A 26143-nucleotide genomic window follows, 5' to 3' on the forward strand; every position below is an offset into this window, starting at 1 on the left:
AAGCAGATTTCCTGTTTGATTTCACTCCAGACAAAGCTTTTAAAAGTTCGGGTACAAACTGGCATTTCTGCCCCATCCAGAGAGCTGAGAGCCCCAGGGATATTCAAGGCTGATGTTTGGTCATGTCCAGGAACCCAGTGGTTTGAGAACTTCCAATGGGGCAGGGCAGGCTTAGTCTTTCTTCGGTGTACAATCCATATTTTCAGAGGATGCCCGGGCACTCAGAGGTTGCTCCAGCTGCTCAAAACTTGGTTGGGTCAGAGAAGAACAGGAAGAAACGGTTCAGAGGTTCAAGCATCACCCTCTCATGTGAGATCTTTATGCTCTGAAAAATAGTTTACACAGACATTAAAAAACACCCTTCCCATCATGCTACCCACATATTTGAGGCAGAGTATCCAAGAAATTCTCATGGGCATTTTTGAGTATCCTACCAAGTGCTGTGTGTTCAGGCACTGAATCCCAGCTTTGCAAATCTCCTAGCTGCCCAACTCCCACTTGAGGCTCTAGCTGAGGGCCCAAATTGCTGTACACACCTTGGCCAAGCTTTTGAAAAAGGTTGGCTGTAGTGTATAGAAACTGCCTCTTATTTGCTTCGTATTCCAGTTCAAGCACAGAATGTGAAACGCTATAAGCATTTCCTGCTCCTTTTTCTGTTTTTGAGGCTTTCACTTCAGTTCGCAGTGCTGGAGAAGTCATCACCCCATCTTTGCTGGAGAAAGATGCCCTGTGAGTGAATTGCTGAAGAGCCTGGAGTTACCTTGGAGCATGGGGAAGGCAGTGAGCACAGCAGTTCTTGGAGATCATAGCATCATGTAACAGTGAGGCTTGACAACGTCAGCTGAGCCTGAGCATCCAGAGAACAGGGGCACCCCCAGTGAGAGCAAATAATCAAGGAACAGGGACAGGCAGTGCCCCCGTAGCTCCCATTGTCCGCAGTTCCTAGCCAATGGGAGTTGTGAAGCCAGTGCTCTGGGCTGACCATGCCTCTGCCTAGCAGCCGAGCAAGGGGGATGTCGCCACTTTCTAGGAGCCCCACCTAGGTAAGCGCTGCTCAGAGCCTGCCTCATCCCCTCCAGTGCCACAACCCCCTTCCCCTCCCACACCCAAACTGCTGCTGCTTGGTGTAGAGGGAGATATGGAGCCAGGTAGGGAGCCTGCCAGCCCCACCAACCCCTCCCCCCCAGCACTAGCCAGGGTCCCGGGCTGCGTGCCACCGCCTGCCCACTTCATCACCCAGGCCACCCTCCCTCAGCACCCCCGGGCAGTACCTCCCCCCCAAGTTTTAGTCTGAGTCATATAGTAAAAGTCATGGACAGATCATGGGCCGTGAATTTTTGTTTACTGCCAGTGACCTGTCCGTGACTTTTACTAAAAATACCCATGACTAAAATGTAGCCTTACTCATGGGTGTTAGGGAGAGATGGAATTATCCCTGGGTAGAACATAGAGGAACATGTATCTGTATGAATTTAACTACTCTCCTGGCAGCAGGAATACAAAATATCATAGGTCTGGTTTGCTGCATTTTGGCATTTCTCACAAAGAGCCAGACCCTTCAGGCTTTACTCCCAGGGACTTCAAGCAATCTGGGCAAGAATTGCAAAATCTGGCCCCAAAGGGGAGAGGCTGAGCAGTAGAGGCAGTTCTGCATTCACAAAAGAGAGATGGTTTTCTCTTTAAACAAACAAATACTAAAAGATAATGTTATGGAGTTGTAGCCAGGTGAAAGGACTATATTCAAAGATTGCAATATAGCTCCTTCTGCAATGGCCAGCCAAACAATCTGTCTGCAGATCTTTGACAGTTGCCACTGAAATACATAATTTAGACTAACAAGACATAACTAGAAGGACCAAGCACAAGCAATCATGGACAGAGAGATGCTTGTCAGAGACAGAGGCCCCTGCAGAGGTGGCTGCAGCTGCTGCTGCTGAATTTGGAGACAAGAATTTGTCCAATATCTTATTTACTGTAAAATTAGACGAGGATGTTGGCATACAGCCTAAGAGAATAGTTAGGCTGTACTTGGTAACAAGGGTGGAGATCTGATTGTACTGTTGATTTACTGCTGCATATATATATGACCTACTTATCTGCTGTTTCTCTTAAATCCTGTGACAGTCAGTGTGAAATATACAAGCCAGAATCAGTGATGCTACTGTTTAACACAGTGAGACTTTGTTCTGAGACAAGACTGGTGGTCTGTTCCTTCTGCTGGTGTTCTGGGTGTGCAACAGTGTACACATCCTTATTTAAACTCTTTCTGCTTTTCTGAACCTGGTTGCTGGTGGTGTGTTTTATGGAGTGACTCTGCTGATGTCTGTCTCCCCTTTGCCTGAGCTACCTACCCCATGGCCCTCTTGCTTAATCCCAGACTGACAGAAACGCTCGCTCATTTTACAGATACACTCTTGGACTTAGTGAGGCATGTGGGAAAGACAATTCATTTCACAACAGGCATGGACCACTTGTCAAGCTGATGACTATACGTGAATATACAAGCTTTGTGGCATAGACCTTGGACAGGGAGAAGGATGGTGATGCATTCTGTTCTGCAGCATGCAGCAAAATACCAATCTATGTGAAAATGCCATTTCAGAAAATTATATACTGCATGTAATTTGTTACACAAGCTAAGAGAAGTAATGGATATGATATTAGCTCCTCTCTCTCCCCTAGATTTTGTGGATCAGATAGTGGGGCCACTCTGGTGCAAGTGGTGCATGAAAGAGTTGTGTCCAAGTACCTGCTCTTGCATGTTTTGTGAATTTGATCTTGTAGGAATTCCTTCTTTTTTTTTTAAAAAAAAGGCAGAACATGAACAACTGCCACTCCACATCTTGCATGCTGAAATTTCAAGTGAAGTTCACTGGCATTTGTGTGTTTTCATTTATCTGAAAAGTAACCATTACCCTGAACTCTTCTGTTAACGTTTGAGTTTGCAAAATCACACAAAGGAAAACGGAAAAGCTTGTGTGGAAAAAATTGTCCTTGCTTTTGCATAGCTTAAATTTGATAAGGAAGAAGCTGCATATTGTATACTATGCCACACCTGAACATTTATCACCACTATATGGTGAAATGTCTTAAAGCAGTGTTTCTCAAACTGGGGTCTGTGGACCCTGAGGGGTCCACGAGGGTACTCCAAGAGGTCTTTGGGCTCCACTGATTAACTCCTCCCCCTCCTTTCCTCAAATCCTCCCTCCCAGCACTGCCTGCATGCCAGGGAACAGCTGTTCAGCGGCATGCAGGAGACGCTGCGAGGTAGGGGGAGGACCAGGGATGGGGTGCGCTCGAGGGAGGGGGTGGAATCATGTCCAGGGCCTCCAGCCCTGCTTATCAACTCCTCCCCATCCTTCCCAGTGCCTCCTGCATGCCATGGTACAGCTGTTCCCTGGAGTACAGGAGGAGCTGGGATGGAGGGGGAAGAGCAGGGACAGGGCATACTCGGGAGAGGGGCAGAAAGAGGTGGGGAAGAGGAGGGGCAAGGGTGTAGCGGGGGTGGGAAGAGGTGGGATGGGGTGGGGCCTTGGGGAAGGGGTGGAATAAGATATAGGGATGGAATAAGATAATAAGACAGAAAATATCATATTGCCTCGATATAAATCCATGATACACCCACATCTTGAATACTGCATGCAGATGTGGTTGCCCCATCTCAAAAAAGATATATTGGAATTGGAAAAGGTTCAGAAAAGGGCAACAAAATTATTAGGGGTATGGAACGGCTGCCATATGAGGAGAGATTAATTAGACTGGGACTTTTCAGCTTGAAAAAGAGACGACTAAGGGGAGATATGATAGAGGTCTATAAAATCATGACTGGTGTGGAGAAGGTAAATAAGGAAGTGTTATTTACTCCTTCTCATAACACAAGAACTAGGGGTCACCAAATGAAATTAATAGGCAGCAGGTTTAAAACAAACAAAAGGAAATATTTTTTCACACAACGCACAGTCAACCTGTGAAACTCCTTGCCAGAGGATGTTGTGAAGGCCAAGACTATAAAAGCATTCAAAAATAATTAGATAAATTAATGGAGGATAGGTGCACCAATAGCCGTTAGCCAGGCTGGGCAGCGATGATATCCCTAGCCTCTATCTGCCAGAAGCTGGGAATGGGTGATGGGATGGATCACTTGATGATGACCTGTTCTATTCATTCCCTCTGGGGCACCTGGCATTGGCCACTGTCGGAAAACAGGATACTGGACTAGATGGATCTTTGGTCTGACCCAGTATGACCATACTTATGTTCTTATGTCGGGTGGGGGCAGGGCTTGGGGCTGAGCGGGGCGTTTGGGGGGGGTCTTCAAATTTTTTTAAATCAAAATGGGGGTCCTCAGGTTGCTAAAGTTTAACTACCACTGCCTTAAAGTATTGTTAGTCCTTTATAGCTATCAACTGAAGTAGTGTCTGGCGAAGACATCTGCATTCAGTGTAGTCCTGCTAGCTATCCTGCCACATCTGTTATCTTTTTGATTGTGGGTGGGTATGATAACTACTGTTAAATTTCCATAGTCCATGTTATAGTGAACATATATATTTTCTTTGCTTGGAAACTAAATGACTTTTTCTTGACAAATATAACATAACTGCATGTGATAATGACATTCAGTAAATCCAAGATATTGTAACCTCCCCTCTGTCTAAAAAGGCAGGAATTACTGTTTATGTACTCTGTAATTACATGTACTTGCTTACATGTACCATAGATATCTTGCTGCTACTTGTAATTTACCTTATAATTAAATAATCCACATTTATCATCTGAGTAAAAGTGTGTTGCATGATATTTGTACCCCATAAAACAGACCATTATTGTAATGTCATTCTTGACCCCCTTCCAAAGCTATCTTGCTTTAGTTCAGTCAGAAGATAGATCTGTAGAACGAAGGAGAAATTATCTGCTGATCTGTTTACTGTGGCTGTTTCTAAAACACTTTAACTGTTCATTTTAAGACTACTGGATTATTGTCAGGAGACTGATATAAAATGTTTGACATCTGTTCTGCTGCTTGCCTGGAATTTCCTTCAGATTGCATAATGTGGCACACTGAATTTATGAAAGGTGACCCTTCCAGTCTTTTTCAAGTGCTTTGAAGAGTTGTTAACAACTTGTATTTCCATACATTTTTGTCATAGTGAAGCATAGAGATACAAATCCAGTTTCATGCTTGCTTTAGCATACGATCCCTTGTGCTTTGAGCCAGTCTGATGATATTTATTCATCAAAAGAGTCTGACTGGCAGGGCTAGCAGCAGTATGCACTGAAAAGCATCAGTGGACCCACAGATAGGCAACTGACCCTATTGTGGGGAGACTGTGATTAAACCTGTTTAAAACGTATTAATGAGTAGTGCTTGTGAGAACCTTGCAGAGTTCAATTCGGAAAGGGGTTTGCAAAGTGAACCCATGAAGTTTGGCTTGCAGGGATTAGAAGTAAATGAGATTCTTAATATTGCTTGTGGAGTCTAGTTCAGATGAACTTAGTACTCCCCAGAGAACCAACATCCGCCACCTATGCTCCTAGAACTCAACAGATGTCATTGGAAGAGTGGACTTCCGGGGCTTATTGAGGTCAAGGAGAGGCAGCTGTTACAGTAGTGACAGAGTTCAGATGTGAGGAGAGGAAGTTCCCTCACCTTCAATAGCTCTGTGTACACAATCACCTCTGTGCTCACAGCCACCAAATATTTGCAAATGGACTCTGTGTTGTATGAACTTAAGTTGAATTTGACCCAGAATTCTTACTTTGTATTTTCTGTGGCTGAAGCAAAACCTTTCACATATTTATGTTAATGATCTCACCCGCTGACAGCACTGCTACACCGTAGTCAGGGTGGGGAACATCACTAGTTCTGTTACCCCAGTCCTTGTGTTTTAAGTTCAGTTGTAAAGTTTCTTCTGGGCTGAAATGTATTATATGCCACAAAGTTGACACCATTTTTTTCCTTTGTGGTTTTAGTGGGGTTATAAAAATTTGGGGTTAAGCAGAACTGCTACATTGCATAGTTTAGGACAGGAAGTGAAGAGGACTATCCTAGCTAAATAACACGACTGCGGGAATTGATTTAAAGAAACCATAATTACCAAATTTAACAGCACACTTTGTATCAAAACACCATCCTGAACCTCCATTCAGTACTGTCTAGAGGAAAAAGTGCTGTTTGCTGAATCATCACTCACCATTCAGCATCCCAGAACTGATTCTTCCTAAGCACAGCTCCCAGCATGGTCAGTTATTCAACATTTTCTTACTACAGATCAGATATGCTGCAAAATATATTAAAAATAAGCAAAAGATGGTAAATAAATAAATTGAAAAATTGACCCAGGCCCAACCACCCATTTGCAGATCTTGTATATGTTTGGAGGTGCTGATTAATACAGTACTATAATGTAATCAGATGCAAGAAAAGTGACGAGAGAGCAAGAGAGGAGAAACAGTTCTGATTACTGAAGGTACTTGGGCTAGGCTGACTTTAGTGCTATCTGCCTGCCAGGTTCCCATTGCCAAATATTGAGAGCGGTATATTCTCTCCCCCTGCTCCCATACACACACTCTGTCAGTGGCTACCCACTTTCTAATTGACTATAGCCAGATATCTTTCAGGAAAAAGGCAGCATGTGTTTTCTGTAATTATGTACAAACGAGAAAAGGGGGCTAAATTTGTTAATTGTTTTTTATAAATTGCTCACCCGACTCTAATATGTGTATGGAGTGTGAAAAGTTATGAACTGGGGCTAGAGCCAACTGCTTTTCCCTTAAGAACTTTTCCTTTAGAAAAGGCTGATCATTTTTCTCCCATGAGGAGGAGCACTGTTAGAAAGGGAAATTCAGTATAAAATGAGAAACCAGAGGTCAGGATTCCATTTCAAATAGCTTCCAGCCCTTGACAAGAAAGGAAATGAAAAGGGTTATGAAGAAATGTGATGTTTATGAACAACAATGTAGAATAAACCACACTCTCTGAAACATGCATGGATTTTCTCTTAAATTCCTGCATCCTCTCCCTGTCATCTCCTCCTTCACCACCATCCCACTGATCATGGTGTTCAACTGGGGAGCTCATTGTCTCTAGCAAAACCATATTGTCTGTCATGGGTCAATTCTGAGTATCATCTGAATAAACATGGCCATTAAACAAAGAGCTGCAGATGAGTATAATATTGTAGTCTCCATACTTCCAGCCATGGCAGGAAGTAGGACGAAATAATGATACACAACATCTGACAACCTTTTTGAATAAGGACTTTACTACTGGCTTAAAAAAATTGTGTCCTTTGCTATTTCAGTCTGTAAATCAGATGTATGTTTTGGGTTCTTAATTTAATCAATGGGCATTTCTAAATCACCTATCACCGTACTATCTACTGCAGCTGTAGTTCTTTTGGTGTGTTTTTTTCTTCCACACATTTATGAATGTAGTATTTGTGAAAAGATTGACTTTCTATTTCCTTTGTACACCTTTTTCATGGCCGGCTTTTGCCAAGGTTATAGCATGATAAACTCAATAGGACTGATCCTCTGCATCGAAAATCCCTTGTCAAACACACTTGAGCCTCAGCAGTTAAGTACTTTTTCTGTTTCACAGAATTCTCAATGGAACAATGTTTCATGTTTTAAAAACTTTCTGCCATCTTTTTTTGGGGGGGGGAGGGAGAGCGGCAGGGAGGCACTGAGCACAATACAATGAATACAAGGTTGTGTTCTATAATTGTTTAATTTTCCCCCCTGCTGCAACTTTTCAAAACTCCAATTTTAGAAAAATGATAGTGGCAAATATGTCATTTTTCCTCCTGGCCATTCTATAGTCTTTCAGAGTTGAGGAACTTTTGAAAAGTTAGAGCTGGAAAAGTGTGAAAAAAGAGAAAAATTGTGGCGGGGAAACATCCTAGAACTGCTAATTCTGTTGTTCTCAGCAAAAAAAGGGAAGGAGAAATACAGGGAAAACCAATAATCTGAAATGTTTTTAAAAGTTTATATTTTGAAAACCAAAATAAAATTTTCAACTCAAAATTAAATACATTTTCTTTGTTTCATTTTTATTCTGAGATTTACCATTTAAAAATAAATAAAATGTCATTTCCCCTGCCAAAAATGTTGCTTTTGGCAAAACCCATTTTTTTGCATAAAACTTTTTGACACGTTCTACAGAATAGATTTTTTTTTTTACAATACAGCAAAGAGCCTACAAAATTAGAATTTCCTCTGCAGATGTTTTTAAACCTCTTCTTAATATTTTGCAAGTTCAAAGTTAGCTACAGTAGCATAACTGCCAAGATGTACAGCCTGAGTGAGGTAATCCTTTCTCTCCTCTCTTCTTTACTCTGGTTCTGACCCATCTAGGAACAAAGCTAAGGGCTTTGTTTGGTAGGCCAGAGGTGTGAGTGACTTGAGAGCTATCAAGTTTCAAGGCTTCTAATTGAATAGATACTATTTTCCTGTACAGACCATTATGATTCTGTCCCCATACCTTCTCTGGAGGAATAAGTACCTGATCAGACAGGAATGATGAGTCATTAGAATCTAAATAGCCTCCTGTCTTGTTTTCTCATGAATGTGAAAGTTCTATCTCCACAATTTAGAGTATAAATATGTAATTAAAAACATAGGAACAGATACATCAGTTACAATTAAAGCTGAAGTTTGGTTATTGCCTGCCACGGTCTCTTTGCTGGCATTATTCTCCCCTCCTCCTCCACCCCTCCCTGTGATATCCAACCTCTTTTTGACAAGGTCCATTTTTTTGGCATTTTAGAAGAAAAATATCTGCTGGCAGTATTTCATAGTACATAAAAACTCCTAAATCCCTTTGCTTAATTAAATGGGATATTCAACAGAATGTGTTACAATCGACCAGATCATATATTTTTTTACAAAAGTAATGAATATTACAGCAACTTGAGAAAATCACTCACATAACTCAGTGTCAACACATTAGAGAGAGAAGGTGGGTGAGGTAATATCTTTTATTGGACCAACATCTGTTGGTGAGAGAAGCTTTTGGGTTTACACAGAGCATTTTCAATTGTTCCAGATACCACTTTTCATATTAAAAGAAGAGTAGGAAGAATGCAGAGAAGCTCATCCCCTTGGCTTTCAAACATCTACATGAGAGACCACAAAACTCTGTCTAGAAGAACTAAGGTTCATGCTAGTCTTTTACAAAAAGTTTCCCATTAATCGAGGTTATGCAGTTATGCCTTTTGGGGTTTCCCCTTTCTGATATGCCACCTTTCAAGCTGAGAGAAGATTATGGCTGTGCACTATAAGGCTATCTTAGTGGATATGAAAATGATTTTTTTTAAAATCTCTCTCTCTCTCTCTCTCTCTCATTTTTCCAGGGGGAGACAGGAACAGTGAGAGGGCCTGACATTGAGTGAGCACTAAGCTCATTATTCAGTTATTTAATTCTCAGATTGTTTTAGCTATCTGGAATTGCTGCTGTCCTTTTGGTTAGCTATAGACCAGTCTTCATGTATTTAGAATGATGATGGCACTCTTCCAAACCATAGCATTGTAACAATAACTTAGTCATTTTTGAGTGAAGGAAGTTACTCTAAATTGACTTGCTTTGGTGAGGCAATAAGGAGGTATCAATGTAATTTGGTAGCTAAGAGTGTATAAAGAAATTATGTTAACTCTTTCTAGAATCTAGTGTTCTGATATGTATTGGGAGGTTAATGATTTCATACAAATTTTCTTAATTTTGCATCAAGTGCTTCTGTGGAAAATTATTAAAATATATCAAAAATGCAAAGGAAAAAGTATCAGTTAGCAAAGTTGTTTCTTGGTGTAGCGATCTCTAAACTATATTTTAAACCACTGAACACTGGTAAAATATTGGTCACCCTGCTTAAATTAATCTTACCATTTATTCATATAAAAAGCTTGCAGCTCTACCCCCAAGTGAAATATTAGATTTGATCTCAAATACATGAAATAAAACAATGGGCCAGATCTTCACTTGATTAAATCAGAGTTTTTTACTGAAGTCAGTAGAGATCAAACATTTACACCTGCTAAGGACTGGCCCAATTAGCCAAACTCTGCTTTTCCACCCTACGGAAAATTCTAAAACAAATGGAATTAAACCTATTTACTAAATATATTTGAAAGCATTTCTGTACAGATTGATTCCAAACAGATATCTTCCAACCTAATGAAAAGATGTGTTTGAAGGAGTAGAAGAAATTTTTAAGGTTAAAAGGTTAAAATAGTTTCAGCAAATCTGTCTTTTACTGCCCAAAGAACTGCTTGGAAGGATTGTAGTGTTTTTTAGGAAGGAAATAAGTGGAGTATGGTGTAAATTCTCATGTCAGAGATACTTCACGAGTCATCTCACTTGCAGAACAAAACTGGAGTTCTTAGGTTCTCAGCAGTTAGGAGAAGTTTCTTCAAATCAGTGATGGTTTCTGAAAGAGTTCGAAATGAGTATATCTGACCACAGACCAAAAGGATTCTGACCACATTTTATTAGGTCCTAAATTTTAAGATAATTGTTTTACAAAAACCTTTTGAAAGGAAGATATCCGTGTATGTGAATGGCTGATGTGGAACCATTTGCTTCAAAGGTGGCATGTTTAGGTGGCAAAATAAACTTGAATCTTGATATTCTTCTCCATGACTTTTTCAGCAAACTGTCTTTGCCCTGTTAAGGTGGGATTTTTTGAGGTTTGAAGCCTTTAGATCATAGAGTTTTATCTAACAAGCTGAACTTGTGTTACAGTGTCTGCTTTTTACCTTAAACATTTCAGAGAAGATTGAGCTTCACTGCCTGTTTAAAGCAAAAATAAATAAATTCCTGTGCCAAATGTGTTGTGTGTTTTCTACAGTGCTCCTTTGCTGGATTTGACGCCATTTTAATGTTAAAATAACCATTCGGAAATCCTAGCTGAACCATTATTTTGAATGTAACTTCTACTTTCTCCAGTCTTTTAACAGTAAATACTATTATTTTAAATACATTTCCCCTACATTTCCTTTAAAAAACGTAGATAGAGAGTCATTCATTCCCCACAAGCATGCTTCATTTGGAAAGCTAATGGTTTCACCCATATACTTGTACAAATATTCTGAATTCCTACTCCACATATAAACTGTGTATAAATGCTCAGTTGAGTGCATTTATATGAAACAGAACATATATTTAAATGTATATTTCAAATAACATTGAAATGCTTTAAATATATATTATTTTCTTACCTAAGAATATGGTAAATGTTATGCAAAGTCTGCAGAAGGCATACCATGTATTTTGCGTACTGTTCACATAATATATTTGATTAAATGTACAAGAAAATTCTGGCTCACAAAGGAGCACAGTACTGAAAAAAAACAAGTGCAGATGTTTGTACAGACAACTGTGCTAATCACCACCCAAATTCTGGCTGCTAATGGCAACAATGCTATCCACGTGCATATATTGGTGAAGGTATGGTGTCGGTAGCCTCTCAATAACTGCAGATTCAGCCATGTCTCCTCTTTTCCTCCCCCCTTCCTCCCCTCCCCCCACCGCAATTGCTTAAAAAAGCACAGAAGTGGGAAGGAGTTTTTGAAATAGTTCAGAAGCATTTGAACAAAAAGCACATGTAGCCCTCTGGACTCAGACTTTGCACATGTATACCACGTAGGGTGACCAGATGTCCCAATATTAGGAACTTTACACATGTATAACACCTAAAGTTGCCAACTTTCTAATGGCACAAAACCGAACACCCCTGTCTCACCCATTCCCTTTTTGATTGGCCATTCCAGTCAAAAACTGGATGCCTGGCAACCCTAGCTGGGGATGAAGGGTTTGGGGTGCAGAAGGCAGCTCAAGGCTGGGCCAGGGGATTGGGCTGTGGTCGGGGTGAGGGCTCTGGCTGGGGGTGGGGCTGGGAATAAGGAGTTTGGAGTCCAGGAGTGAGCTCTGGGCTGGGCCAGGGGTTTGGAGTGTGTTGGGGGGTGAGGGCCAGAGCCCCCTCCCTGCACCCCAACTACCTGCCCTAGCCTGGAGTCCCCTCTCACACCCCAAACCCCACATCCCCGGCCCTACCCCCAGCTAGAGCCCTGACCCTCCCCACAACCCCTCAGCCCCAGCCCAGAGCCCCCTCCGTCAGCCCAAACCCCTCATCCCCACCCCAGAGCCTGCACCCCCTCCTAGAGCCCTCACCCCCTCCTGCATCCCAACCCCCTGCCCAGCCCGGTGAAAGTGAGTAAGGGTGGAGAAGAGTGAGTGATGGAGGAAGGGGGGATGGAACGAGCGTTGGGCGGGGCCTCAGAGAAGGGGCAGGACTGGGGGTTCAGTTTTGTATTATTAGAAAGCTGGCAACCCTACTCTGTGTGCAAAGGGACCTGATCCGAAGCCCATGGAAGTCAGGGTGAGTCTTTCAGTTGATTTCAGTGGATTTTTGATCAGGCCCCAACTGGGCATGTTGTGGTTTCTCCACCATGGGGGAATCCCTAGAACAGGTACAGTCAGCATTGCCAGTTCTATGCCAGCCCTCCAACAGCACCCAGAGTACAATTAGACTAAGGGTGGGTGATGGCCAGAATGCTCCTGCCCTTATGGGCTGTTATCAGCCAGCCCAAGTTAGTGCAATCTGATGCTGGCTCTGATTCGTGCCAAGGACAAACTGGTGGCCCCAGAATCTGGGATATTAAAGAGAGAATAAAACCATGCCCCCTCAGAGATCCAGCACAGGGATCATGTTGGAGCCATGCAGACTGCTACCAGCTGGCATAGTTTATAGCAGCCCAAGATAGCTCTGTAAACTATGCCGGGACCAGGGCAGAAATAGTCTGAGAATTCGGGAGCTTCAGCTATCTCCTTTACAGCTTCCCCTCTCCGCCCCATGCAGCGGTTTTAGCATGGATTTGGATGAAAATGATCAGTAGAGGCTGTGTACTCTCCCACTGATTAAATAAGGAAAATAAAAGGGAGAAATGAAAACGATCATTTCAACAGCACACAGCAAGATGGTACAGTGGGAATGAATATCTGCTATTACATCTCTGCTACCATGGCTGCTAATTTTTTAATATAAAATCTCACAGATGACATCAGGGCTTCATAGCTAGTGTATCTCAGGCCATTGGGGTACAGGGGCAGATTTTTCTCCATTTCCAATTTTTTTGGAAATTCTTACACCATTTTCCTTCTAATTTGTGTGCTGCTAGAACATAACTAATAAACCTGCAGTGAACTGACTAGCAACTCAGCCTCTGCCCAGTGGAAGTCTCTTTCATGCCAGACCTTTCACTCTATTGTCACTGCTGGCAGATGATTACTTTTCCAGCTTGCTAACCAGAGCTCTTTGTCTTAGCAGGGCTTTGAACATATGGGGTCTGCCCCCGCAGTTCCCATTGGATGGGGTTCCACGCACTGCCCTTTTTTTTTTTTTTGCTCAACACTGATGATAACAAATGGGCATTTTCTTTACAAGGCAATCTGATTTTTGCATGTGTAAAGTGATGCTGTTTATTTAGATTTTCTTTTAAAATGTGCTTCGAGCTCAAGGTGCATGTACCAATATATTTTTAAAATAAATACATTTCCAATTGGCCCAATAGTCATATTAACTATCCTTCCCAAGCCTAATACCTCCTCTTTAATCCACTGGCCATTAACCTGTCCTCTTGGGAAAGAGATGAACCTTGGTATGTGCATTGGAAGTCAATGATTTCAGGCACACTCAGGCTAGCAGCCAGAGTGAATTCTAGAGCTCAAGTCTCTTCAGTGACAACTTCCTTTTTACAGCCCCATCATTCATCATCTGATTTCAGGTGCTGCAGTATTGCACAAGGGGAGAATGGTCTCTAATGTAACCAGACCCAATCCAGTTAGGGCTTTGTAGGTCACAAAACCAACTCTTGTATAGCACTGAAACATGAATACACATGTGCAGTAGGTGCAGAGCCAAGTATCACCATGTGGAGGCACCTGACATGCTGTATATTTTATTCTGGGGTATGCTATATGCATTTCATCTAATGCTCCAATTCAGCTCTTGTCATTTTCAGAGCTACAAGATCAAGAGGAAGACAATTACACTTTGTTATAGAGTCCTTCAGACAAATGTCAGAAAAATGCTTCTCTGCCTATATTTGTGAATAGATTATTACATTCCCAGTCCTGTCAAATGAACTGCTTGGTAATTGGAATAGAAGAGGACACTGTTTTATATATTTATTTTTAATAAGGGATGGTTTTGGTGAACTCACAAAGTTAAACCCCTTCTATAAAAGCAATGACAGGAGTATTTCAAAATGATATGCCACATTCATTATCTATGTTCCTGTCACCTGGAGCTATGAAAACTTTTATTGTTGAAAGTGCAAGTGTCATGAAGTAGAAAGAATTTTTCATACGATGTTCTTGTTGATAGCTTTGTACAGCCAAGCAAATTTTTCCATTTAAGGGGTTTGTGTTTTCACTCAAGGATAACTAAACTAAACAGTGAATGCAATGGGAGTGACTTAAGAAACGTAGATGGCGAGAATTGCCAAGTACATTATTGTCGTATATTAAATATGCCATTTCAGTTGTCAGATTACACCTTTTCCCGCTGGCATTCTAAATATCTTCAAATAAAATATCTTTGTTGAGCACCTACCATAAGCTTGCAAACAAGCAAGTTCCTGTAAATGCCAGTCATTCAAATAAATGCCATAAAACATTACAAACTACATGTACACAGACAAAACCCTTGTAAATCCACATCTTGCAATAGCTTCAAAGAAAACCTGGACCATAATATCTGAGCGTCTGAAGTATGTGCACTCTGAATGGACTCCTTCAGACTCTTTTTTGCAATAATAGTTCCTTCAGCTGAACTCTTTACTCAGTCGGATTTGTAACTGCTTTTTAGATACCACCAATTGTTCAAGCCGACCCACTACAGTATCCTGGAAATCACAGTCTCAGCTTTTTATTTTGTTTCTAATTCTGCAATGTACTTAAGCATGTGCCAAATGTAACCCTGAACATGTGAGTAGTCCCACTGAAGTCCATGCATGAACTCACATGCATAAAACTAGGTACATGTTTAAGTACTTTACTGAATCGGCCTTAGAAAGGAGATTATTTCCAAGACAGAGTGTTTCATTCTTTTTACTTACCTGTGTAGCTCATGTTTTGGCATATCTTCAATGAAACAAAGGGTGCAGAAAAGTGGGAAATCTGTGTAGCCTAGTGACTAGAGCACTGAGCTGGGACTCAGGAAATGTGGGTTTTTTTCCGGCTCAGCTACTGGCCTACTGGTTGACCTGGGGCAAGTGCGTTCACCTCCCCACCCCCATCTGTAAAATGGGGACAGTGATCCTGACCTCCTTTGTAATGACCTTCGGAATCTACTGATGAAAAGTGCTGTAAAAGAGCTAGGTATTGTTATTTAATTATTTATTATATGGCTTAGTTATTCACACTACCTAAAGCCGATATCCTACAATTTCCTTGAATTTGGTGAATAATGCAGGAAGCTTGTGTTGGGTGACTGGTGTCTAGGCATGCCTATTGAAAGTGAATAAAAGAGGAAAAAGCCAAATTCTGCAATCCTTATGAAGGCAAACTGCCACTGATGTTTGAGAACCAATAGTGGGCCTAATTCTGCCCTTGAATCAACTGATGAAAATCCCGAGTAACTCCACTGAAACCGTTCAAGCGTGAATCTAGAGCAACCAGTGGAACAGAGAAATGACAAGAATAGCCCTCCTTTGTGTGACCAAAACAGTTTGGTTTTGTCTTCTGTAAATGGAATTGAAATTTTGGAAATTGGCCCAAGTCAACTCTAAAAAGCTGGCCCACAACGTGTACTTCTCCATCAGTTTGTATACGTATGTTTGTATGTACATGTATACCCACACACCACATGAGATTTATCCTTTTTATTTCTATACTATTCACCTGTACTTACTTTAGGTTTTGTTTATACTTGTTCTTGTTTTACATAGAGCTGTTTGTTATAACTTATAAAATCCTGAACAACAGAGTTTGATAAATTTCATCCGAACGTTTTAGAGGCAGCTAGAATCTTGTTTCTAGCTTTAGTCCTTTTGGATAGGTTTGCAAAAGAGCCCTCCAAACTCTTCCCACAAAAGGAGGATTAAGTGGTTCAGGAAATTGTAGGTCTGGAAAATTCTTCCTTGACTATCAGAAAACTGGCTTACAGACAGTATAAGCCACTGCTTGCCAACTTTCTGTGAAAGCCCCTTCAGGGATAAGTTAAATTTATATGTGCTACATACTTGAAGTATTAATGGCAATGATAAAATATCAACAGTGGTTGCCTTTGAATCTCTGGGATGCTTTGAACTGACTTTGTGTTTCTTTCCAAATTGTTCTGAAGCATGACAGGAGTTCTCATTAGAATGACCTTTGTTCGGAACCTTCCTGGTTTCCAGCTATCATCACCCTTCCCTCCCCCTTTCCACTGTTATCTATAGGAAAAATGTATCACTGGCAAACAAGTAGAAATATGCATTATGGCTACTAACTACCTGGATTAATTTATTTATTTACTTAAATATTCCAACAATTAAATTTTTGCCTTGTATTTTGTACCTGGCCTGAGTATTAGTTGTGATGGTAATGTTTACAAATGTAAATTGGGATGAGAGGGTGTGCAAGCATATGAGGACACTGGAGTTACACCAGAAATGAATTTGAGGTGCAAGGTGTTAAAAGGTAATCCTGATACATGAATGTGACTTTCAAGATTGTATATATCATCTTCAGAATATTAGGGGTGTGGTTGTAGGTATATAGATCCAGACAAGAATATGACAAAAGGCATGTACGTGTTACCTCAGGAACCATCAGCACTCAAGTGCTGAATGAAACCAGAGATATTTAAAAGGTCTGAATAAGCCAAAGGGAGAATGCTTCTTAAATGTAACTCTCTTGAGAAACAAACAGCAAGACCTGTGAACTAATAAAAATGCATTTTAGTGACTGTTGTCTGGTAGGATTTCTGCTTAACCTAAGAAGACATATGGTAGAATACAAGTCTTATTGAAAATCCATTTGCAATAGAACATCTGAAAAGTTTAGATTTTAAGTGACCAAAAAAGCACATGAAGAAAAGGTGAGAAAAGAAGAGATTACAGTTTTTTATAAGCAGAGAGAATTAATTGTTTTCTACCAGTTCACAAAAGCAAACGTTGTAAAAGATGTTTGGGTTTGTTTTGTCTGTCTCTGTGAACCTCTGAAAACCAGGTCACCTGCACTTAGGGACCTAAATATAGATTTAGGAGCTGAATAGTAGACATCCAGGTTTTAGAATATTACCATTATTTGAAACTATGAAACTGCAAACCATGTTTTAAAAGAAAACAAAGGCAAATGAATCCTCTAATCCAGCCCATGGGAATGTAGGATGTTTCCTAGAGTATATTTTCTGATGTTTTGTCCAGCATAGTTTTTGAATTAATGCATTTTCTAACATTTCAGCAAGGGATTGCCTCATGATATTTGGTGATAACTGCTACTAGACAGGCAGGTTGGTTTTTTTAAATACCCTCTCTAGTCACTGCACAGTGCAACATGTAAAACTGTATATCTGACAAACTCAGTTATACTGTGCAAGCATTTGGTTAAAAGGGGTCAGGAAAAAATTGTTAATGAAGATAGCCTGTTTAACAACATGAGATGGGAGAGGTGGCTATGGTATGGACTGGGACTCAGGAGATATGAGTTAAATTCCTTGCTCTGCCACAGAATTACTCTGTGACCTTGGATAACTCATCTAATCTCTCTGTGTCTTACTTTCCTGTGACAGAAGTGGAGTTGTGCTATAATAATTTATGAATACTTCATGTTGACTAGAGTTGACTGGAAAACAGATTTTCTGTCCCGAAGGAAAATGAGAGGGTTCCAGATTTTTTTTTTTGTTGTTCTGAAATGTCAAACCTTGGATTTCCTGTGAAGGGAAATAGCCTGATTTGGGAACATACAGGTGCCACGACCTATCTCAGGTATCTCTGTCCCTCTATGCTGTTCCTTCTTCCTGTGTTGCATCCAGATAACACAGAGGGGAAAGAAAGCCCCACCCCACCCCCCAGACTGGAGATGGGAGGGTGAGGAGGGGGAAGGGAAATCCATGTGCCTGAGACAGGAAGGAACACATTCACTGTCACCATTGCTGCTACACCACTCTTCCCATCAAAACTTTCATCAAAGGTGACACGTTCCTGCAAAACAGCATTTTCTGATGGAAAACGATCTTGTTAGAAATTTTTTCAACCGTTCTAATGTTGGCCTGGTTATTGGGATGTTTACTGTTTGGATATATTGGTTTAGAATCATAAGAGGCAGAAAGGAAAAGCAAGCAGGAAGGAAACAATGGCTCAAGATAAACCGCCCCTCAGTAAATTCTAAGGGTCCTTAAGAGACAATGTCCAAACTATTAGCTGTGAAGTATCTACTCCTGACTCCAGCCAGCTTACAGAACCAATTTTGACAAGCAGGGCCAAAGCCTGGGAATTGACAAGCAAAAGATAACAGTTTAGAAAGATTTCAGAGTGGTAGCCGTGTTAGTCTGTATCAGCAAAAACAACGAGGAGTCCTTGTGGCACCTTCGAGACCAACAAAGGTATTTGGGCATAAGCCTTTGTGGGCTAAAACCCACTTCATCAGATGCATGGAATGAAAAAACCAGAAAGCGGAATATATATTATAGTACATGAAAAGATGGGCATTGTCTTACCAAGTGCGGGGCCAGTGCTAATGAGCCAGTTCAGTTAAGGTGGAAGTGGCCTATTCTCAACAGTTAACTATTGTAAGGTGCGCAGTGCAGCCGCTCTTTATCACTAGGAGAGAGCTCTCCCGGCGACAAAATAAAACCACCCCCAACAAGGGGCAGTAGTTTTGTTGACGGGAGAATGTCTCCTGATGACGAAGCACTGTGCACACAGGTGCTTTTCATCACCCCCGAGCAACAAAAGTTTTTAATGACAAAAGTGCAGTGTAGACAAAGCCTTACTGTGTGTCTTACAAAAAGAAGGTGTGGTCTCATCCCTGAAGAGCTGACAGCTGAAAAGACAAAACAGGCAGACTAATGAAGGGGGGAGGGGATCAACACATGAGGAAAGTAGCAAAGATGGTAATTGGCTGCATTTTGATAATGCTTGCTTTACACAGCCCTTCTGAGTTTCGCCCCAGAACAGAAAATATCCTTCAGTGTACAATGAGTTTCGATCTGTTTTTCTGCCACTATGAAAATCTACTCCTTGAAATGATTCCTCCTTTGTTCAGAGCTCCTTCTGTTTGCTGTCATGAAACTTTTTGTGCCTTTTATTCTGTTATTTAATTTACTGTTAGAAGTTGGCGATGGGATTAATTTATCTTTAAAACTCTGGCAATATCTAGTTAAATTGGACATTTATTAAATCTTTTAGAAATTACTGATTTTTTTTCTTCTTTATTGTAGGTTTTATATATACTGGAGAAGTTGTGCATCGAATGCTAACAGCTACGCAATACATTGCACCCTTGATGGCAAATTTTGACCCCAGTGTGTCAAGAAATTCAACAGTGAGATACTTTGATAATGGTATGTGATAGTCCTACAAAAATGAATTTGTCTATCCCTTGGCTATTTATATTTTCCTAAATAGCTTTAAAAAAAAAAGATGAAGACTACTCAAAATATTGTATGTGGCTGATAGGTCATCTAAAGAACGTGGTTAAATATTCGTAAAATGGATTCTAAAACATGGTTAGACATTCATGAATGGATTGTATTAAATGGTTTTAAAAAATCCCACAAATGCTAGAACATGTAACACCACTTCTAGACTTGAAATATACTTTATCATTTTAAAGAGGAAAATCTATCTCCTGCCAAGGTACATAGCCCTCTTGATTCATTTGTGTAGTAAGTCCTGTCCACCCAGTAGCTATAAAGAAAATAGCCTTATGAGATGTAATATTAAGCATACACAGAGGCAGGGCATGTATGAGGTTAATAAACCCATCACTGATTAAATGTGCAGTGTGCCCCAGTATAGCAGTCCTTCACAGGAAAATCTGAAAAGCTAAAAAGCAAAGTGAAATGTTATACTGAGGACTACTCTTTGGGATACATTTCTAAAGCATTAACTATGAGGACTGTAGTCATGTTGTCTGTTAAAAATCAGCATTTTGAAAGCTTGATCCTCTGCGATGAAATGACATCTAGTGCCTTAACTCTGATCTCTAGTGGTAAATCTAGTGATGCCACACAAGACACTGATTCTATATTTCATATTTAAAATGTTAGGGTACAATTTTAAAACATGTATGCTTAAAATTAGGCATTTACAGCCAATATTTTCAACAGCAGGAGCCTAAAATTAGAAAGACTGCTTTATATTTATATTTATGTTTACATTAATAGGGACTATCCCTATTCCTGAGATGGGAGACTGGCTGGTCCTGGAAGTGCCCACTCTACAAAACATTCCTTTTGTATTTGCTTTCCATGAATATTCTAACAAATGAATTTATGGGGAGGAGAGTGAATTCTAAGCACGTTTTATGGAATGTTTATGACAACATTTCATGTTTGTAATCATGAGAACTTATCACCAAAAAACTTATCTTGAAAGTTATGCTCATCCAATCAGAAATCAGCCATGTCATATGTCAATCACAGTCCAGTAATTTTTTGAAGAATTTATTTGCCAAAAACATTCAAATAAATACATTTGACAAAACCATACTCCCTTTGGAGACGATTTACAAAGTGAAAAGTGGTGGCATTCATGCAATAAATTATTTGACCTGAATTGTTCTGCCAGCTGTGGTCCTAACATAGCAGTGTGTTTGGTCAGCTATTTTATTTCTTCTTAATTCAACTGATGGACAGTGGAGTCATCTTTTTATTGATGTTTGCTGAGAAAGAAAAAGGCTATGTGGAGAATTTCCATTATCATGAATTGTTAATCCAGATATACAACCAGTTAGGTGCTATTGTTGAACCTGGACTGTTGATGTAGCACTACGTATTTGTATCTATATATGTGTGTGTGTATGTTATATGTCATATACATGAATGACAAATGCAAATTCCTGCAGATATAATGGAGCTGTCGAGTACAGGTGTGCCATAAACACTGAGGGAACCTGGCTAACTGAAAGGGATCTGAATGTCCTTGAGGAGGAACTTCTTATGATCCATACCTCCCTAACATAATTCTTTGGTGCGTGGGTGGGGCAGATGCCCTTACATTGCCCTTAAAGTGAAGGGGTTGGGCAATTGCCTCAGAGTATGTGTCCACCCTTGGAAGTACCTAATATTTCCATAGCCATGAACTTCTACTGTGCTGTATGTGCTTTAGGACGAAGGATTTGGCTGGTTACAGTAGATGAAAAGAAATAGAACAAGTTACATCATCAGCTACTTAATTCTGTTTTTGCCTTTGTCATTCTCCCTCTGCTGTTTCTCCTTGAAGTACATTAGTTACTTTGGAAATAATTCTGTATCAATATGGGTCGAGCTTAGTGACCTACCCATGTTGTTACCTCTCATGGAACCCAGCCCAGCAGACAGCTCCCCGGGGAAAAAGGAGCCAGTGCCACAGAGGCTGCTGACTCCCACTTTTGCACAGGAGGGCTGAGATCCACATGGATATGGGGAGCAGAGTCCGGCCCATTGATGGATTTTTGTTTGTAACATTATGCAGGTGAAAATGAATCCTGAAATGGGAAAAGTCCTTTTAAAATTGAAATTTAAAATAATCTACTTATCATTTAAAAATGAGCTTGCACGCTTATTGCTGTCTATGAAGAATACATTGCATACAGCATTGATTTATGCAGTAAGACCATGAAATATACACTTTCAAATGATGTGATAGATTTGCATGTTCATAGTTTCCTAAAACATATTGGCAAAAAACAGGCATATAAACTATTGTGCGGAAGATCTGTGGCTGAGGAGTTTGCAGGATTCATCAAAGATGTGTTGAGCTCGAGGCACGTTGACCTCAACACGTTGATGTTGAAGCATCCTTGTGACACTACAGCAAGAAATGAAATAGAGGTTTTCTGAACCAAAGCACATAACTCCCATTAGTGTTAAAAGGAGATGTGCACTGGGGGAAGGATATAGTCCTAAATATGAAAAAGACGTTTTCAGTTAACACTGTTTTGGTGATAAATTCCTTTCAGCCTAGCTGCCTGAACCTCTCACCATCTGTAAAACATGTTTGCAGAGCATGTGAGTCACTTGAGGGTACATTTTTAGTGTGGTGCATGGGGGTCCAGCCAGACAGCTCCCATGGATATTAATAGGCCTTTTGCAACTAAATCTCTGCACACCTAACTCAACATTTACCCCCATCTATGGCTTTTTAGTGGCTTTAATTTAGACTGCATAGTTAATATTTATTGCCAACCCCTAGTATTTTTCAGCTTTCAGAAACACAGTGAAACCTTACATTGTAGAAAAAATATAATGTTGTTTATATTGCTGCATTGTAATGGAGGAAACTGAATACCTTAAATAATCACTTTTACAGTACCAGCAATTCCATTAACTTTTCAGCCTTGATAGCCATTGAGTGATAGGATAAATGAAGGACACTGGTCTTGTGGTTAAAGCAGCAAACTTGGAGTAGGAATACTGGGTTCTGTTCTTGGTTATTGACACTGACTCACTCTATGACTTTAGGCAAGTTTCTCAATCTGTCTTGACTCAAATGTATCTATATAATTGATATAATTAATTATAACACTGTAATAAACATGTTACAAGAGAGTTTGGTGCTCAAGTAATGTTTATGAGATCTTTGGTGATTTGAGGTCTTTGGCTGAAATATGATATATAGGGACAAAGTATTTTTTTTATTTAATATAACTTCGGTAAATGCTTACGCTAATGTTAATGAATATTTTTCTCATGTTTTGCTTCCCCTCTCTGGGGCTCACAGGCACAGCACTTGTTGTCCAATGGGATCATGTACATCTGCAGGATAATTACAACCTAGGCAGTTTCACTTTTCAGGCTACCTTACTCAATGATGGGCGTATCATTTTTGGATATAAAGAAGTAAGTTGAGTCTGAAAACTATCATTTGAATAATTGTATCACTTTACAATCCCACAATTTCTGTCTGTCAGGACCTACTCTGTATAATTTTTATTTTGGTTACCTGAAAGTTCAAATGTGTCAAAATCACTTTTATATTTTGTTACACATAAGATACCTGTTCTGCTGAAACTTGAATTCCTTTGTAAAGCTGAAGGTCATATGATTACCTTGAATATCATAGTTGGTGAATTTCATTTGACTCTAAGATGATCCTTCTCTGGATGTTTTCAGTGCTGATTGTTTAGTAAAGTCCTAGTAGGGGTTGGGAGGTGAAATCTAATTTGATTCCCGGATCCAACTTGTAATTTCTTAGATAAATATTTTCTAAAAAGTGGCTTGCAAATGCACTTTGAATTCGAGAGAGGCACATTTTGTAAATTAAACTAGTGACCATATAATGGTAACTATTGTAGTCATTACTCCCCATTCTCCTGTGTCCTGAATGTTGTGTCACCATTTACACTGTGCAGAGTGGGTGTCAGAGACTGTCATTTTGATTTGGTAACATTGTACAGTAATTTCACTCTCATTTTGTGTAGATGTAAATAATAATGAAAGGAGGCAGGCACTCTGATACCACCACATTTGCTCCAAAGATAAAATCCAGAATCAGAACACACATCTAAACACACTTAAAAGCTTCCTTCTCTAAAGAAGGAAACTCCACCAGAGAAGTAGATCGCATCATGGAAAAGGCTACCAAATACTCCAGGAGAACCTGCTTCAATAGAGAAGAAAAACTCAGACCCCTAGCTGCCACCTTCCACACCACACTGCAACCCATATAGAATCATAGAAGATTAGGGTTGGAAGAGATCTCAGGAGGTCATCTAGTCCAATCCCCTGCTCAAAGCAGGACCAACACCAACTAAATCATCCCAGGCAGGGCTTTGTCAAGCTGGACTTTAAAAACCTCTAAGGATGGAGATTCTACCACCTCCCTAGGTAATCCATTCCAGCGCTTCACCACCCTCCTAGTGAAATAGTGTTTCCTAATATCCAACCTAGACCTTCTCCACTGCAACTTGAGACCATTGCTTCTTGTTCTGTCATCTGCCACCACTGAGAACAGCCTAGCTCCATCCTCTTTTGAACCTCCCCCCTTCAGGTAGTTGAAGGCTGCCATCAAATCCCCCCTCACTCTTCTCTTCTGCAGACTAAATAACCCCAGTTCCCTCAGACCTCTCCTCGTAAGTCATGTGGGGATCCTCAAACAGTTACAATCCATATTTGATGGGCACCACATCCTGAAAAAAATAATTGTTGAACTTCATCTTCTGGCCATCAGACAACCCCCCCAAATCTTTCCCAGCTCATCATCAGAAGCAAGCTCCACACAGACTAGGACCCATGAACTCAAAGCAGCACTAGACCCTGCCAGTACCCACTGCTATGACGATCAATCCCCCCTTCTCTCTCCCCATCTTTCAAGATTCATGGGTCCTACATGAATACAACGTGTGGTATACTCATCCAGTGCACTAAATCCTCCAACAGCAACTATGTGGGTGAAACCAGACAATTACTGTGTCTTGAATGAACTCACACAGAAAAAATGATAAAAGAGAAAAACACCATATCACCTGTGGGCAGACACTGCATAAGTGATCTTTCAATACTTGTCCTCAAAGGAAATCCGCTTAACATCTTCTAAAGGTGAGCGTGGGAGCTTAAATGTATAACTCCACTAGACACCACGGACTGAACAGGGACACTGGTTTTATGTCTCATTACAGCAATTTGTCACACACCACACTGTCTGCTACTCTTAATTGCCTACTTCAAAACACTTTGTACATAACAATCTAACTCTCAGCTGCCCACTTCATTTCACATGACTACTTCCAACATGCATTACCTCTACTGCTGGACAATCTGTCCCATCTTGTATTTAGCTCAGACACTCTGCTTCCTTTCCCAGACCTGAGGAAGAGCTCTGTGTATCTTGAAAGCTTATACCTTCCACCAGCAGAAAGTTGGTCCAATAAAAGATATTACTTCACCTACCTTGTCTCTCTCATAACCTGGAAGCAACATGGCTACAAGAACATTGCAAAGTACAAAAGTTAGACATGTGGCAAAAAAGTTGGCCAATAATACTGGGACACAGAGTTAACTGTTATCTATAAAGAATCAAGCTTAAAAATAACTGACTACATGCTTCAGGGTATTGGGAGTGGAGTGGAAACTAAGGCACCTTACCTGAAGCTTTCACCTCTTGCTCCTATTTATTCATACCATCTGAGATTTCCTTTTTCATATCCTTCTTTCTGTCATCCTAGCCCACTACAGGCCTTCTGACCCCATAAATACTGTGATGTATTGAAGCAAGGTCTCAGGTTCAGCTTAACTGGGTTCTAGAGAGCTATGCTATTAAAATCTTGCATATTCTGTGGACTCCCTGGTCAGATGTACTCCAGAGGTTTTGAGATCCATGCTTACCTTCAAAGCCCAAGGAAACTCTGAAGTCATGTGTTGAAAACAGCAGCTAGCCCAGCAGAGATTGTTAGCACTACTGAGACTCCATAATGTGTTCCAGGAAAATCAGTAGGTAATTTGGATTTGGGAAGAGGGACCTATGTACCTGAAAATTTTCAAAACTAAGTAAGTTCTCTAATTGGGTTTAGTCTAGTTCTTTTTTTCTCTGAACTTATTTATCCATCCCTATAAAAGTATTTTTATCATAATCTTTTCTAGTGTAAGGGTTCCGGTGGCACCTTAAAGATTAACAGATTTACTTGGAAAAAGCTTTCGTGGGTAAAAAACCACTTCTTCAGATGCATGGAGTGAAAATTTCACTCCATTTTCACTCCATCCAGCTGAAGCAGTGGTTTTTTACCCACGAAAGCTTATGCCCAAATAAATCTGTTAGTCTTTAAGGTGCCACCGGACTCCTTGTTGTTTTTGTGCTTACAGACTAACACGGCTACCCCCTGATACTTTTCTAGTGTATCTTTCTGATATTCCTTTTGCATTATAATATCAGAATTGATTTACAAGAATGTAAATATGCTTTGTATAAGCCAAAGACTTCTGTGTATTATAAATTCCTTTGAGGAAATAGACTAGAAAGATTT

General features: G+C 40.4%; 1 protein-coding gene across 1 annotated transcript in view; it reads left to right on the top strand.

Annotated features, from left to right (window-relative positions):
* Nucleotides 1-26143, top strand: part of PLXDC2 (plexin domain containing 2) — a 408784-nt gene that overhangs the window by 280531 nt on the left and 102110 nt on the right. The window contains exons 5-6 of the mRNA XM_077809446.1: nucleotides 19422-19544; nucleotides 22906-23024. Of these exons, the coding sequence (XP_077665572.1) occupies nucleotides 19422-19544; nucleotides 22906-23024 (242 nt within the window). The remainder of the gene's footprint in view (nucleotides 1-19421; nucleotides 19545-22905; nucleotides 23025-26143) is intronic.

This window comes from Eretmochelys imbricata, chromosome 2, assembly GCF_965152235.1.
Source record: "Eretmochelys imbricata isolate rEreImb1 chromosome 2, rEreImb1.hap1, whole genome shotgun sequence".
Lineage (NCBI taxonomy): Eukaryota > Metazoa > Chordata > Testudines > Cheloniidae > Eretmochelys > Eretmochelys imbricata.